At 34.3% G+C, this 17292-nt stretch overlaps 2 protein-coding genes and 1 pseudogene across 3 annotated transcripts; 2 read left to right on the forward strand and 1 right to left on the reverse strand.

The window, feature by feature from the left end:
• The first annotated feature begins 2357 nt into the window (after window positions 1-2357).
• Window positions 2358-4826, forward strand: LOC18611284 (mitochondrial outer membrane protein porin 2-like). Its single transcript, XM_007047458.3, has 6 exons — window positions 2358-2528; window positions 2655-2722; window positions 3564-3674; window positions 3767-3853; window positions 3942-4150; window positions 4252-4826. The coding sequence occupies exons 1-6, from the start codon at window positions 2480-2482 to the stop codon at window positions 4556-4558; spliced, it is 831 nt and encodes a 276-aa protein (XP_007047520.3). The 5' UTR covers window positions 2358-2479; the 3' UTR covers window positions 4559-4826.
• Window positions 4827-5691: 865 nt separating this feature from the next.
• LOC18611285 (large ribosomal subunit protein uL24z pseudogene) lies at window positions 5692-6434 on the reverse strand (annotated as a pseudogene). Its single transcript, XR_016024227.1, has one exon. The product of XR_016024227.1 is annotated as a large ribosomal subunit protein uL24z pseudogene (transcript).
• Window positions 6435-8387: 1953 nt separating this feature from the next.
• On the forward strand, window positions 8388-11847 carry LOC18611286 (Phototropic-responsive NPH3 family protein). Its single transcript, XM_018114452.2, has 4 exons — window positions 8388-8571; window positions 8672-8741; window positions 9430-9945; window positions 10649-11847. The coding sequence occupies exons 1-4, from the start codon at window positions 8435-8437 to the stop codon at window positions 11351-11353; spliced, it is 1428 nt and encodes a 475-aa protein (XP_017969941.2). The 5' UTR covers window positions 8388-8434; the 3' UTR covers window positions 11354-11847.
• Window positions 11848-17292: the final 5445 nt, after the last annotated feature.

The following is a 17292-nucleotide window of genomic DNA, read 5'->3' on the forward strand; positions in this document are numbered from 1 at the left end:
GCACGAACAGTTAGGCAGAAGCAGACCTCCAAAGCCCGCCCGACTTGACGCGAGTTAGAATTTGGATCGAACGACTTTCAAGAAAACCCATTTGGCGGGCTTGCTTCAAAAACCTCCCATCTAATCACGTTTTTACCATGGCATTTTGAAAAAAAGTAATAATAAAATAAATTTCAATTTTACTATTAATGATTAAATTTATCATTGCTTTTCATCGAGTGTAATTTTACTATTAAATTTTTTAATTTATTTCAAAATATCAAAATATAAAATATTTCATTGAGAATTCTTTTATTTTTTAATAATATTTTTGTTATTTTTAATCAAATTATATGATTATACATATTTTAAAATTTTTAAAATTTGATATATAATGTATCGATAAATTTAAATCATATTTCAAAAAAAAATTAAGACAATCAAGTTGGACTCGGGGCCTCAACTTGACAACTTTGGCACCCAAGGCAGAATTGGAGCCGCCCGTAAGGAACCTTTTCTTTGCTTTAAATAAGTAACATTATTGATCTATGTACTATAAATATGTGAGATGACTTATAAATAAATATATAACATTATTTCTAGTATTTATTTATTGATCCCAAAATTCATTTCATTCACAAGTTTAAAATAAAAAAATCCATGTCAAAGATAGTGGATGAAAAGAAATGAAGCAGTTGCCTTGAACTTTTGATCACTTCTTTCCTAATTATTGACTTTGTCAGTCATGTTGAATTACCACATTTTGACAGAAAAGGAAGAATATTAAAGATGCAATCATTATTGACCAAGACAAAGAAAGATGCAATCAAATTCAGTAAAGATATGAGACTCAGTATTTGAATTGAACAAACAACGTGAGGACCAATTAATCTTCTAAACTTATGAAGTCAGTTGCAGAGTTGCAGGCACAATCACGGTTTACACCCCGAAAGGTCTTGCTATGGCTGACTCTGCGTTCCAATGGCCCAAATAATCCAGCACTCCTCACCCAAATAGGCCTGTGTCCATGACTGGCTTACTAGTCAGAGCCCAGTTTTAAACTAGCTAGCCAGTGCCAAACCGTAGCTTGAGTCATCCAAAATCCAAATGGAAGGCTCTCAGTGGCGGATTGCCTGAAATGTTTCAAAATACACTCGGGGCAGTGAAAAATGAACATTTTTGACCAAGGGGAAAAAGTTTTGCTATCATTTTTTTTATAACCATAAGTAAAAATTATAATTTTGTTTAATCACAATAATATATAATTCTATACCTTAATATATTTATAAAAAAGTAATAATTAAATCAAATAAATAAACAAAACCAATAAAACATTAAATCGAATTTATGCAAGATATAATTTAAAATGTGATTTAAAGGTTTCAAAATCTCTTCTTCATCGTTGAGAGAAAGGCTCAACGACATATACACGGCAACATGTACAACCAAGAGTTAAGATACTTTATATAGTTGCAAAATTAAGAAGTTAAAAGTTAATCTTTCTTATTCTAATATTCTTTATATAAAAATCTAACCAAATGTTAAATGAGTAAAACGAATTGTTAACTTTTGGAATTGTTCTGAGTTGGGAGGCAAAATCGTCCCATAAAAGTATAATAAACTAAATATAAATTATTTCATCTACCACTTCAAAATGCTAGTTAAGGATGGATATTTTTGTGATTTTGTTTTTCATTAAATATTTTCAAAATCAGATACAGTTCCAAAAAGAAGATGACAATATTTTTATAAATACTGAAATTATGATATAAAAATTGTTTGATATGTTAGTAAAAATTAAATGTTGAGTAGATTTTTGATTGAATCTTTTGCAAAAGAGAAATATGATTTATTATAAGTATTTTATATTGATAATAATTAAAAATGAAAAAAAGTAACTAGTTAAAAGAAAAGATACAAAATTAATGTAATTAAATAATATGTTTTTCTTAAATAAAATTGACTTAATATGGTTAATTACTTATTATTTTCAATATTTTTTCAATGAAAATCTTTCATTAAGTTTTTTTTTTTAAATAAAAAAATTCAATTTTCAGTGATTTGAAAACTTGTTAATGATTTGTCAAAACATCCTAAGTCGTAATCCCAAATGCTGGCTTGGTATCTTTCTCTTTGCTAAGCCTAAGCACATGTTTACTTAGACAACTCAAAAGAATAAAAAGGTTCATGCACACTTACAGTGGTATTCCTTCCAGCTTAGCTTTGCTAACACAAAGCGGCATTTTATATTAGAAATATGGCCAAAACTCACGCATCGAACGTACAGCTTCAATCAAATCGAACGGTCAAGAACACGCCAGTTCCAAGAACGGTCACACCCGATAGTCACACTTGAAAGGTTTTGGCATTTTCGTGAGACGATTTTAGAAAACGAAAAGAAAAGTAAGAAAGAAAGAAAAATAGCCCTTCGTCCTTCGATTCCGTTTCACCATTTCTTTTCTCTCCCACTTTCTCAGATCTTTCCGAGTGTATTGCAGCCATGAGTAAGGGACCAGGACTCTTCTCCGATATTGGCAAAAAAGCCAAAGGTAATCAAATCCCTCCATCTCCTTCGCTCTCTACCGTACGATCTTTCAACCAACTTCGAAATTTCCTTTGCGTTTGAATCGAAATATCCATCTTTATTTCTCTTTGTTTTTTTTTTTAATGTTTAGATCTCTTGAATAAGGATTATAGCTCGGATCACAAGTTCACTGTTTCTACATACACTGGCGCTGGGGTGGTATGAAAAAATTACTTCTTTTACACCTCGGATTATGAATTGTTTGTATAGTAGTTAGGGCTTGATAGATTATTCTATAAAAATTGAATGAAATGCTGATTTGCTCGCGTAGATCTTTTATCAACTGATTTTGGAGTTCTTAACAGTAATGTGTTTAGACTAATACAAATGTAGAATTTGCAGAGGCTGCTCTTTCGTTTTATTTCTCAAAAATCCCCCTTCCCTTAATTGAAAGAAACATGTTTTTATTAAACTTAGTGGATGAATGGAATGGTGGAAGCACGTGGATTGGCTGGTATGATATGCATCACATCTTGTTTAATTGCTTTAATGAGCTAAAGAAAACAGAAAATGTGGAAGCATTACAGAAATCAAGGTTCTTGTTTTTTCTTTATTCTCCTTTTACCTAGAAATGAAACTCAGAAAAGAAACTTTTGTCTTATGTCAGGGTGATTTCCCTGAATCTCTCATGAATCTGCTTTATCTTTGAACTCAAAGCATGCAATAGAAATTGTCACTTTGAATCTATGTACATTTTGTCCCTGTTCTCAAGGTATTGTAGGGTGAAACTGTGTCTAACTCCAGATGTTACTGGTTTCATTGTAAATGGATGTTTGGTGTGACCAATTTTTTTGAATGGAAAGGAGTTAAGAGGCTCTTGTGGTTTATTTTATTTTTGAAAGGGGGTTAAGGTTTCTACCAAGATTAACGTACCTTTAGTCTAGGTTAAGCTAGATCCTCTTGTTCTGAGGAAACAATTAGATGATGACAAGATTCACTTAAATTAAAACATTCCACAGGTCTTCATTGTGCTAATTCCTTTTCTTTTGCTTCTGTTCAGGCCCTCACATCAACTGCTCTGAAGAAAGGAGGACTTTCTATTGGTGATGTTGCTGCACTATACAAGTACAAGAACACTCTATTTGATGTCAAAGTCGATACAGACTCTAACGTGGGTTCTTACGTCCTTTCTTTGGAAACTTGTTAAATAACAAGTAGCCTTGTCCTGGTGAGTGTCTTACTTTTTTCCATTGTTTTGGGCAGATCTCAGCAACGCTTACATTCACTGAGATTCTTCCATCGACTAAGACTATTGCATCGTTCAAAGTGCCTGATTATAACTCTGGCAAGGTAGGAAGTTGCCTCTCCTAAGCAGAAATGTTTTACATGATGATGATTTTGATGTTTAAAAAGTTTCTATCTGCTATTTGTTTTGCAGTTGGAGGTTCAATATTTCCATGACCATGCGACCTTCACAACAGCTATTGGTTTGAACCAGACACCAGGTGTTGATGTCACAGCAACCATTGGCACACCTGCTATTGCTTTTGGTGCAGAGGCAGGCTATGATACCACCTCGGGAAATTTTACTAGGTACACTGCTGGTATCAGTGTGACGAAACCAGATTCATATGCTTCCATAATTCTGTAAGCTCTTGTACACTACCATACTCTGCTTGATCTTAAAAGTGAATAGAAGCAAAAACTTTCTAATCTTTTGTCACTAATTTCTTTCCTTTTACTTTCAGGGGAGACAAGGGAGATAGTATAAAAGCATCGTATGTGCATTATCTGGATCAGCTGAAGAAGTGCGCTGCTGTGGGAGAGATCAGCAGGAGGTTTTCCACAAATGAGAACACATTTACTGTTGGAGGGGCCTATGCTGTTGATCATCTCACACTGATTAAAGCTAAGCTCAACAATCATGGGAGGCTTGGAGCCCTGCTGCAGCATGAAGTCATACCAAAGTCATTGCTGACAATCTCTGGTGAGATTGACACCAAGGCCTTGGACAAAAGTCCCCGCTTTGGATTGGCCCTTGCTCTGAAACCCTAACTGGTTCGATGCTATTCAATGATGCATTTGGGATTTGATACCTTCTAAAAAAATTTTTGTGGAGATTGAAAAGGGGTGTCAATAAGTAGTTCCACAGATGATTAATATTCATTTCTAGGTTCTCAATGACTGTGGATGGATTCAAACTTTAGGCTTTCCATGATTCTATATGTAAGTTTTGAACGATTTTGGCATTTGCTCATTCAAGCCTCATTTTATTGAGGAGTTCCTTTTAATTGATCAAAGCTTTGGAACTGTCTTTATTTCATTTTGAGTGATCTACGAAACTTATATACGCATGTGAGAATAAATTATTTCAGTTGCCTTCTTTGAAGTTCCTCCAAATGTGGGCGCCTTAAGCCTACTGCCTCAAAGCCTAATAGGTGGTGTCTTTCAAGTCCTGCGCCCTGCAACCTAGGCATCTCTCCATTATGGAGACGGGCAGTACTGCCTATGAGCGCATTCCCTCCCTCCCTCCCTCTTTCCTTTCCAATTCCCCGTCGAAGGCCTCTTGAAATTATAATTATTATAGTTTGAATAATCAGCTTCAGGATATCATTGCTACATTTCATTTTCCTTCCCACCCGTTGCATGCTCAATGACTTTGCTTCTTGTAACCCCCCAGCGTACGAATTGGATGGGCATAATTTACATATAAAGAAAAGCATGCTGCTTGTTATTGTCAAATAAATGAAAAGAAATCATAAGAGAAGCAAGTTCATACCAATAAAAAGCAACGAGCTACAACATGGTGATGGTGCATTTCAGAGGATTTTAATGATTAACCACTCTACTTATTATCCGCTGTAGCACAATTGAAAGAAAAAAAAAAACCACTACTTATTAATAAACAATGCATCAGATAAGAATGGCAAGAGACAAAGGCGGATATTGTGCCGTGGAGCAACACAAATCAGTAACAAATTGTTGCATCACGGTACAAACTAAGTTGAAGCTAATAATGTGTTGAAACTACTACTAACTTCTCTGCAACTCAGCACAGCTGAAAGCAAAAGATCATTTCTTTGGCGATTCTATGTATAAATTATTTAAGATTGATGATCCATTGAAGAAATGCAGCAGAAAGAACAAATAAATTAGTACTAGTAAAACAACCAGAATAGAAATCACCATAACAAAAAATTGAAACATATAGCATTAAACGACTGCAAAATTCAAGATTCCTCATCGTATTACCGATTGATAACATAACAAAAATGTAAAACATAAAAACTTAAGTCCAACAGTTGCGAGTTCCCTAGATAATAACATAAAAGAGACATATCATAACTTCAAAAATACAAAAGGGAAGACAACCTTAATCGACACTCTGCATGATATCCTCAGCAGTGAACTTAGTTCCCTTGTCCTTATCAGCAGCGGCACGTCCCTTAGCCTTACGATCCAGCAACGACTTCCTGTCCTTGTCGAGCCTCAGCTTGGTGATGACAACCTTGGATGGGTTGATTCCAACGTTCACGGTCGAACCGTTAACTTTCTCTCTCGTGATGCGCTCGATGTGGATCACCCACTTGCGACGGTAAACTTGAACCACTTTCCCTTCGCGTCCCTTGTAGGTCCCGCGAACGACTTGGACCTCGTCGTCCTTTCGGACCGGCATGGACCGGACGTTGTACTTGGACCTCAGATCGGATGAGACTGATGCGCTCATTAGCACGCGGCGGACGGACGAGGGCGCCGTGAAATGGGCCTTGCGATTCTTGCGGCGAGAGGAGGAGACTCGTGGGTTGTACTTCATTTTTGCTGCTGGGGGGTTGGTGGGGTGGGGTTTGGTTCCTCTGCTACTCTGCGACGGCCAATGGAGAAAGTTGGGAAGTAGGGTTTTGAGAGAATATATGATGGAACGAGAGGGAAACTAGGTTAACTGGGATTCATCGGCCTTTATGGGCCTCAGTTTTTCTTCTTTTTTGCCAGTTGGGTCTGGGTTTCTTTGAGCCTTGCTTGGAGTTGGGCATTTTTGCTCTTTTCCAAATTGAAACGAGGGAAAAAGGGAGGTTACGATAAAGAGAAAATGACTTTTTATATATAAAGCATGTGAAATTAAAAAAATTAAATTCAAAGTAGAGAAAAAGGTAATTGGAAAACTTATTCTTCAATTTTTATAATGAATTTAGGTGATTTTTATGTTATTATTACTTTCTTTGTTCCCATCTCCTACTAAATGGGCCTAACTCTTGGTCCATGTCAATCAAGACTACCCATGAGCAATTAAACAAGTTTCACCAGAAAAAAGAAATTCAGGGGTGTTGGTTGGTCCTCTTGTATGGGCCTTATGCCCAACATATTGGAAACTTTCAATCTCAACCCCATCTTGAGCCACTGATTGGTTAAAGTAAACATCTCTTCCAATTTATTTTATTTTTTGCCCAATGATCTCTTTTGTTTTTTTTCCTTATTAGAATAAGGTCAGTTTAGTACCAAGACTCCAAAAAAATAAGAGGGTAAGTTCCTGTCCAAATGACTACATAAAAAATAACAAATCCAATGAAAGTGGCATAGTGTTAACTCACTCTAAGTAGAGTTAAGAAATCTCTTTCAGTAAACCTCATAGTTGCTGAACAGTGCACAAAATACTGATTTTACTACTTATAGATAGTTATGTGTACAATGAATAAAGGAAGTATAGATGACACTAACTCTAGCAACAACCACTCTCAAGTATGGATGAAGGTTACAAGAAGTTTTCAACTTATTTTGGTTGATTTTTAAAGGTGAAAAAGTTAGTATTTCTTTTCATGTTTCTTCAAAATGGTTGATGGAAACAATACCCCAATTGCTCAATGCAATTGAAAGATAGGGTTTTGGCTTTGTTTGCTCAATGAAAATGCCTGCAAACACTTGATGCGCATCTTCCCCCCATTATCCTTTGATTTATCTTTCTCAATGCAATTGTAAGATAGGGTTTTGGCTTTGTATGCTCAATGAAGATGCCTGCAAACACTTACGCACATCTTTGCCCCAGTACCCTTTGATTTATCTTTCTCAATGCCATTGTAAGATAGGATTTTGGGTATGTATGCTCAATGGAGATGCCTGCAAACACTTATGCACATCTTTCCCTCATTACCCTTTGATTTATCTTTCTCAATGCAATTGTAAGATAGGATTTTGGCTTATGTATGCTCGTTGGAGAGGCCTGCAAACACTTAATGTACATCGTTCCACCACTATCATTTGATTTATCTTTCTCAATGCAATTGTAATTAAGATAGGGTTTTGGGCTTGTATGCTCAATGGAGATGCCTGCAAACACTTATGCACATCTTTCCCCCATTACCCTTTGATTTTTCTTTCTTGATAGTAAATTTTTAAGGTGCTGTTTGAACTCATGACTGATTCCTCACCCCAATAACATTGGCAAATAATTCACTGAAATTCAGGTGCTAACATGGCAATCAGCAAAATAGCTGGTGTAGCTTCCACACTTGTCAAACTCCCAATCTTTGGGATATTGGGAAGAAATATGTATTTGACCAAATGGGTTATGGTAATTGGTTAGGCCTAATAATTTATACATAGGTGCAAGATCTAGTGAGATTTTGGCTGAGATGGAAGGAGATGGGAAGTCAAGATTAGATTTCTAAAACCATGTAGGCAAGAGAATTTCGGTCAGAATCCAAAAACAAAAAACAAATATATTTGATTTCAAGCATTGGTTTGGGTTATTAAAGGCTAGCATTTACGAGCCATCACATGCCACCATTAATACTCCCTAGCAGCAAGGAATTTCTCACCCTCTCCCAAAATCCCAAAAACCCTAGTGGCTAGCTAGTGCAAGTGACAATAAACAAACAAACAAACAAAAACCAAAACTGCTTTGATAACATTCCTCAAAGGAGCAGCAAACAAAAAACAATGAAGCCTTGGGGAAATTTAGGAGTAGTGGAAACCATCTATGAAGAAGAATATGAGTACTCTTCTAACTCCCCTTCTCTTTCTCCTTCAGTTCTCTCTTCTCCTCCTACACCACTCCATTCAAGAGTAGAGGCTTGGTATATATACCTACTTTTTTTCTTCTCCTCCCTTGTCTTTTTTTATTTCGTTTTAACACTTGTGCCTGAATATGTATCTTATTTTATATGGATGATGAAGGTCATCGGCAATGGGGAGAAAAACTGACGTGTTGATACATGTCCATGGAACAGCTTTTCACCTTCACAAGGTATGTTGATTCACCAACACCTTTAATTAGTACCACTACATCGATCGCTTGATCTGCTGGGAGATCTCAGTTGATCCAAGACTCTGTTTTTTGCTTTCTTTGGGTGAAAAGCCTTTTCAGATTATAACGTATGTCGATATTTGGGAACAATGTCCCAATGATTTTTCAGCTGATTTTTAGTGATATTCTGCCGAAGAAAAGCTAGTGTGATTTTCTTTTTCCTTTTATTACCTTGAATTGCTGCAAAAACTTATACCACATTCTTGACAATTTGAGTCTGGGAATTTCAATTCTCAGCAAAATTAAAAACTGACCCCTCCAATTACTTGTTTTCGGAAACATACCCCACAAAATTCTTTCAAATAATAAAAACGGAAATAGAAAGATTTGACAATAGAGGAAAGCAATTTATTGCAGTGTCACAATATTTTCAAAATTTGTACCAAAATGCAATTTTTCAATTTCCAACTTCGACATAATCAAATAAATTAAATTTCTTGAGAAGTTCTTTGTTTAAATTGAGTCGAATCATGGTCAATTTCTTTTCCTATTTACTCCATTTGATGCAAAATTAAATGAGACACAACTATTTAATGTCACCAACCCAAAGGAAAAATATCTAAAACGCTGCGTTCAGCAATTAATGGATAATTATGGTTTACGGGTCTCTCCACATTTTTCTTCATAGGATCCTCTGTCGTCCAGGAGCACCTATTTAAGGCGGCAACTAACGGAACAATCTGAATTAACGTTATCCCCGCCGTTAAACATAACGGCCGAAACGTTCTCTCTCGTTGCCGAATTCTGTTACGGGACCCACCTCCTCGTAACGCCGTTCAACGTCGCCTCCCTCCTGTTAGCATCGGAACTCCTCGGGATGACGGAGACCAAAGGTGACGGCGACCAGAACTTGAAGCAGATAACGGAGGGTTACTTCCGTCGATTCGTCGCCGTGAACGGAGAGTACGCGGCGATTGTTTTCAGGTCTTGCCTGGCACTGCTTCCGGAAGCGGAAACAACGGCTTTCCTTGTTAGTAGATGCGTGGAGGTTATGAATTCGTCGGAAGATGGTGACGGCGTAGACGTTTACTTTGACGACGTTGTTTCTTTGCACGCCGAGGATTTTAAAATCGTGGCCGAGTCTATGCACCAACGATTTGAGTACCACGATTTGCTCTATAGGATCGTTGATTTTTATCTCGAGGTAAGGACATTGGAGTAATTTTCAGTTCTCACATATAACATGCATGTGTCCTAATTAAAAAAATTTTAAGTTTATATATTCAACTATACAAATAATTTCCGAATTATTTAAGAGAATGTTTTGCATCTAGAGAATTTATTCATGTTCAAACTTTTCAATAGGTGCATTTAGAAATTTAGGTGGAGTCTAGCGATGAATTAAAATCTGTACTTCAATTTTATTTAAGGTTGTGTAGGAGGATCGGCTATTAGTTTGGTGTCCATTTATTGATGGTTAAGAATATTAATTACTTTGGATCTTTGGTTGTTCCCTCCAATTTCTCAACTTTCTTTAAGCCATTAATGTGCTTTCTTTTTTTGGGTTAAGTGGATGTGAAGAGACCAGGATTCGAACCTCTACCCCTAAGGTGATGACCTACAAACATGCATTTTGTTAAGATCTTCATGAAAATGAAATTGTTTTGCTTATCGAATAAGGCATTATCCTTCTATCTTTTGTATGATGGATTTATTTTGTAACATCTTTCGTTTATAATGAATAAACAAAACTTTTCAAGTTTATGTATAAGAGTAATAATTCTTAGAAGAATCTTAATTCGTAATTAGAATCATAATAGTTATATTAATTAACTTAGTGGGAATTAACCTAAAAAAAACTAGAATTCACTTCATGTAATCATGATACAAGCTTCCTGTTTGAACAGGAGCATAATGGGAAGATAACGGAGGAACAGAAGACCCAGATATGTAATTCCATTGACTGCAACAAGCTCTCACCTCAGCTCCTCCTACATGCAGTGCAAAACCCTAGAATGCCTTTGCGCTTCGTAGTCCGAGCCATGTTGGTGGAACAACTCAACACCCGCCGCTCCATTTTCTCAGCTGCCAATCACTATTCTTCTCGTCCGCATCGCCCTGCTAGAGACAACATCACCCTTGGGGCAATCCTCCAGCGCGATGCCACAATGCGTGAAACTGCTCAACTCAAGGCAGCAATGGACGCCACGAGCTCCCGTATCCAAACCCTGGAAAAACAGCTGCATTGCATGAAGAAGATCTTGCAAGATTCTGATCATAACGGAGGAGTTGGCGCTGGGTCTAGAGATGTGTTGGGATCAGGCAGGTCAGCTAGTTTCCATTACGGTTCAGGGAATACGATTGAAAGAGCAGATAGAGGAGCTTCCTCTTCCGCGAGTTTTCGGTTTAGTCGTCCAGAAGATAAAGCATTTGGATCATCATCATCGGAGAATTCATGCGTCGACAGTCCTAGAATCAAGAAAAACATCGGGCAGAGGTTGATTGAAGGGCTAAAGAGCGCATTACGGGTACCAAACTCTTCAACCAAGAATGGCTCTGCTAAGAAAATTTCAAGCAAGGGAGAAAATGGAACACTCTATTTCAATCAATGATGATCTTAACTTTTCAAAGTAAGATTCATCTTCTCTCCATTACCGCACAACTAATCAGGTAAACGATACATGTATGCACTCCCAAACTCTCATTTTATAGTCTTACAAAGCATTTCTTACCCATCAGCCATTTTCATTAAGCACCGGAATCCATTAACCATCGATCATATATTAGATAATATGGAGGACGGATTCTGATCATTCACTTTAATCAAGTTAACATGATTAACGGTTGATGGCTTGGAGATATCCGATGGGAGCAATTATTAGGGGCCCCAGTTCTTGATTGATAGATACTAGCTAGCTAGTAGGCTTTGACTTTTAGCTAGCTTTCCTCAAAGGTGGATTTTAATGACTTAGCTTTCCACATTTCATGATTGAAATAGTCGAATAGAAACAAGTTTGTTGATTTTAAGTTGTGAATATCTAAATCTATATGTTAAAAATTCACTATGATGGTAATCAAGGCCGGCAGCAAGATTATTGTTTGAACATATTTCACTGTTTAACCTTTTGCATAATCAAATTATGTGAATCTGTTTATGATAATTATGCACTTATCTTTTTCTTCTCCACCCAATAAATAATAAGGCTAATTATAAGAAAATAAATTAGGCCGGTGCAATGGGGTTTTCATGTATGTCGGTGGCCGTGCAGAAATTGACTAGGTATTACCATGAGGTTGATGTTGATCACGAAGCTGAAAATCAAGTTTGTGGTCTAATTGTTTGTAGCGTTTCTCGATTACATCGCAAGTGATTAACGAGGAAGACAGCTCCCCCAAAGTTATGTAGTAATTAATATATGGAAATCAAATGTAATCCAAGTTAAGGACAAGTTTACATTATGTACAAAACCAATACTCAACACTGTGCCTGGCATGGTATTTTTATTTTTTAAAGGAAAACTCTGAGCGACACGTCCAATTGTTCCTCGATTATGTATATTAAATTACAAGGCATGCTTATCTGAATTGTTTGCAATTTTGCATTCGGCTCTTTTGAACTATTTTATGAATCACACGAGTGGAGTTAGGTTCTTTTGATTCCATAATTCCTCAGTCGTTGACCTTTGAAGTTAAAATTTTTTAACTTCGAATAACATTCTCGGAGGATAATTAAGTTTGATTCATGTAACTAATAAAAGCTGTAGTATTAACAAAAAATAAAGTACTTGACGTGAGAATGTGGAGACTTATTAGATAGAATAAAATCTATTACATAAATAAAAAGAAGCCCCAAAGTGGTTTTCTCCTTTAACCACGGAGAGGTTAGAGAAAAAAATATATATTAAAGAAAGAAAAAAACAAGTAAAAAGAGGCTTACATGCAACGTACGGCCATAGTCTAATTTCATATATAATTATCTCAAAAATCAACAAGGAAATTTTTACTTTCCTTTTCAAGATTCAAATACAAAATTTTCAAAATCCAAATTACAAAGATGTCCCCCATGAATAAAGTTAATATTGTTTTATTTTCTTTCTTTTGCACCTATAAAATCCATTTGCGTTTTGCTTTTCTCTCTTGCAAGATTTATTTAATTAAAGTTGCTGTAATTTTCGAATTTTATTCATTAAAACATTCACTTATGAAAAGCTTTTACTAAATTTTCAAAAAAAAAGTGAAAAGCTTTTACTACTTTAGTACATTTCTTTTTGCTTAAAATGGACAAACAGTAATATTTTAAAAGAAAAATCAAGAGCCCATGATTTTCAATGGTCAATGGGTGTGTGCATCTCGATGTACCCTTTTTATACTACTTCTTTTAATTTTTCATGCATACTACGACTACTACTAATTTGTGAAATAGTAAAGCCAATTCATTTTGGATAAGAGCCAAATGGCTCGAATCTGAAGATAAAAATAATAATATTAATCAAACCTGCTAGAAAGAAGAGTGATTAGTAACTATCGACTGCGGAAACAAAGACTTGTGTACGATAGTTTTGTCAAATCCAGAGACTGTCAAGTCTCTCGATAGTCGACACAATGAGAAAACATCCCGTCATTGCCGCTGAGCCATAACCTAGAACGAGTCACCAAATGCACTCATTTCATCCACTCGTTTCCATCGTAGCAAATTCGGAGTAAATGAATTGTTTTAATTTTCGTATCAAATAAGATACATCGTAAAGGGATTAACGAGAAGATTTGAATCCCAAACGTATTTATAATTGAGATAAATAAATTTATCAATTGGGTTAAATTCTTTATTAACGTAAATTAAAATTTTTATGTCTACTAATTTTCACCGATCATGATTATATTATTATCAACATGTACAACAACTTCGTCAAACCCATTGTTTTCTTTTATATATTTTAATTATTGTTTTGGTTGACAATCACGTGGAACGCATGCTCTTTCTTGTTCCAAAGCATGAACAATCAACTCTCGAAGTATAAGATCTTGTTTGCTGTCATAAAAGATCTCGAAATCTTGGGTAGTTTATTGGCGCTGACCGACCTAGAAGCTGCTTTTTTTTAAAAAAAAAAAGTATTAATAAGCAGTACGATTTTTTATTTAACAATCTTGAAATCAACACTTGAATATTCGATTTAAAATATAATTATTTTTTACTTAAAAATTTAAAATTAAAATTTTATTTTCTTATAATAAAAACAATTAAAAATCCTGGAAAGTAAATTGCCTCTCACATTTTGGGTTAGGTCCCAAGTATGTCGGGATCTCACAAACTTATATTGGAGAAAAATAAATAAAAAATATTTATAAATGATGACCACACAAAATGCACGCGCACGCCAAATAAATAAGTGTTTTTTCTTATGCGTCTGTGGCTTTAGCATGGAGCTGGCCTTTGGTGTAAGTGGTAACCAAACAAATTCCCAATGACCAAAAAGGGCTGCAAGAAATATGGTAAAAAAAAGCTGAGAATATGCGATGTTGATGCAAGCACAGGTACAGTAACTAAATCAAATCAGTGCTTCCTTCATTACACTGAGTGCGACTGTGTGACAACGATCGAAGGCGAAACCTGCCACGCATTTTAGCTACTTCACCGACATCGATTCGTAAAGGCTGCAGAGGCCGGGGCCTTGGTCAGTGGGGATGATTACTATTCGTTTTTTTGTCAGTTCTCTCTTTTCTTTTTTAATTTTTTATAAGATTTAGATGGGAATGAGATTTGCTTATATGAATTAAAATTTTTAAGTTCTTTATTATAATCACCTAATTAGTTGTTAAAATTATTGTGTAACTCATTACCTTACATGATTTTTCTAAGAGATCTAAGAAATTTTGTGTAAAACATTGCACATCAGTTTTTACTTTACACGTTTTAGTAAAATATAATTCTTCTATAATAGTGGTAGAGCCACGGTTTCACATTTGGAGACTAAAACAGTGTTTATAAAAAATTCATAATACAAGTTTAATGTTTAATGAAAATATAAAGTAACTTAGATTAAAAAAATTAATGTGAAAATTATACAAAATAACTCCAACTACATGTTATGTATAAAATAAAAATATTTTTTTAACAATTATTACATGCTAAGATTAAATATCTTTAATTGAATTCGATAGTTTTTATATACTTAAAGGCATCTATTATTGAATAAATGTCAAAGTCTGAAATGATTTTCTTTTCAATGATAATGATCATCGAATTTTTAAAAAAATCATCTGATATTTTAATACGAGTCTCATTCTTAACAAATTACTTACTAAAACTTTTTTACTGAATGCTTATGGCAAGCAAAAGTGCATATGGAAAAAAAATGACTTTTTGTTTCCATTTGGTAAAAAGTAAACAAAACGAAAGGTAGGTGGTTGTGGGGTCTTGGGAAATAAAGTTTGGAAAATAATAATATTACAATTAATGTTAGTTTAATTCTTAAATCTACTAAAAATTAGTTATTGACTAATTGTTGTGGGACATCACAACACGAGCCATACCAAGAGCCACACACGGACTGTTTAAAGGCCACACGAATTGGGGAGATTTATTAGGGTTGGACCTCTTTGAAATAAAGTTGTTAGGTTTAAGCTACTAAGAATTCTATTGCACGCAAATTTTTCTTTATTTAAATTACTTGCACTAGAAATAGTTTAAGATTATCGTCAAGCAATTAGTATCTAGGTATTTTATTTTTTATTTGAGAAAAAATATAAGTTTTATTTCTCTTAATTCTCTTTAGACTTGCTTATTCAAACCTGACCTTACTAGCCCCCATCCCTCTGCTTCTACCCTATAAGCATGAGGTTATTTTTTAATCAATATTGTTAAATTATAATAATTTATAATTGATATAAAGAATTTAGAGAATAATTGAAAAAAAACTTTTGATTTATTTTTCATAAGATAAGAACTTTTGGTTCAATTCTCATTATTTTTTATTATTATTGATTGTCTATTTTTCATCAAATACAAAATCCCTATTTATAAGGTTACATATATGTGGATATTGATGAATCATCATAAATATATATATTAATTATGAATGAAACAGTTCGGAGACCATTAATTACGAGTTAAAATGCTTTTTCGACTTTCAATACTTGACTATGAGAATAAATAATTTAAAAAATTTCCATTACTTAAGGATGTGAACAAATAAACTATGTGTACGGGCATAGTCTTGAAGTTAATTATTCCTTCAAAAAGGCGAAGAAAAGTAGGAGAAAAAAAAGTATCCATACCCTAAAACTTAGGATAAATTTCCGACCACAAAATCACATGGCCCAACAATTAATCTATCGATCAACTTGATTGTACCAAATGTCGGGTCTTCATTAACGCAAAAATGAACTTCTTATTGTGAAAAACGAAGAGTATTAATTTGCCATTCAAACTTCATAGAATGTTTTTGAGTTAGTTTTGGGTAAGAGTTATCATGCATGTCATTACCCACCCCTTTTTTCTTCTTTTGTAAAAAAAAAATCTATAGTGCTCCTTTTTTTTTTTGCTATTTATAGTGGTATACTATTTTGATATATTTTATTAGGTTTGATCCAAGTGACCCAGTCTAATTTAATAAATTTACCAAACTTTCCAAGTTTTAAAATTTTGAAAGCATTCTTCGTCTTTGAAATTGATACATGCCATTGACATCCCATTTTATTTGTTCTACAAGTTAATTTTGTCGAATTTAATTTATAATATAATTTTTTGTCAAGTCTTTGTTAATTATAATTATTTATCGGATGTAATAATACATCAATCAGATCAAAGTTCGCTTTATACTTGTTATAATTGTAGATAGTGTTAGGCAATACCACAATTTTAGTAGTAATTTAGTTTATATTTGAATAAAAAAAATCTTTAATATGAAAAATCAACCTCAAAATCTTTTAAAAAAACCTTTAATAGGAAAATGTTACTATGCTTTTAGGGGCACATAAAAAGATTTAGATTAATAGATTTCCAAGCATGTAATAAGGAATATAATTTTTTTTCTTGGTCGAAAAAAATTCAATTCACAAAAAGGTTAAGTGCTTAAATTAGTTTATAATAGGCTACCGTCCTCAATATGTGGCTGGCATCCATTACCATGTGGTTTGTACAAAAATTGTAGTATTGCCTGGCTTTAATAATGCTGTTGTGGTGGGTTCTTATGTAACCTAGGGAACACACGATTGTTGAAAGCTTTGCAACGTGGCTCCTCTTCAGAAAAAAAAAAAACTATAGATTTCTCTACCCTTTATTAGAGTGAGGGATAATTTTTAGGATTTAATATTAGAATATTAAGTGCATTATCATAACTTTTGAACTAAAAGTTTCATATTATTATATTACAATAATTGAAACATATATATTATATATAGATACCATAAGATAATAAGAATTTGTCACATCAAACCTTTATCAGAAAAATGGAAAAGTAACAAAAAGTTTATTTGATTTATTGAGCCCTAGATCTTTGTATCCTTGACTTGCTTGTAACTTGCAACTTTAGAAAAAAAAATATTAACCCTA

The sequence above is a fragment of the Theobroma cacao genome, chromosome 1, assembly GCF_053813885.1.
Source record: "Theobroma cacao isolate CCN51 chromosome 1, ASM5381388v1, whole genome shotgun sequence".
Classification (NCBI taxonomy): Eukaryota; Viridiplantae; Streptophyta; class Magnoliopsida; order Malvales; family Malvaceae; genus Theobroma; species Theobroma cacao.

Excerpts from the sequence above, each read along its gene's own strand:
- LOC18611284 (XM_007047458.3), top strand. The coding sequence starts at position 2,480 with ATGAGTAAGGGACCAGGACTCTTCTCCGATATTGGCAAAAAAGCCAAA. Across the intron at positions 3,675-3,766 it reads AAGTCGATACAGACTCTAAC|ATCTCAGCAACGCTTACATT; the intron begins GTGGGTTCTTAC and ends TGTTTTGGGCAG. Across the intron at positions 4,151-4,251 it reads TCATATGCTTCCATAATTCT|GGGAGACAAGGGAGATAGTA; the intron begins GTAAGCTCTTGT and ends TTTTACTTTCAG.
- LOC18611286 (XM_018114452.2), top strand. The coding sequence starts at position 8,435 with ATGAAGCCTTGGGGAAATTTAGGAGTAGTGGAAACCATCTATGAAGAA. Across the intron at positions 8,572-8,671 it reads CATTCAAGAGTAGAGGCTTG|GTCATCGGCAATGGGGAGAA; the intron begins GTATATATACCT and ends TGGATGATGAAG. Across the intron at positions 8,742-9,429 it reads CAGCTTTTCACCTTCACAAG|GATCCTCTGTCGTCCAGGAG; the intron begins GTATGTTGATTC and ends TTTTCTTCATAG.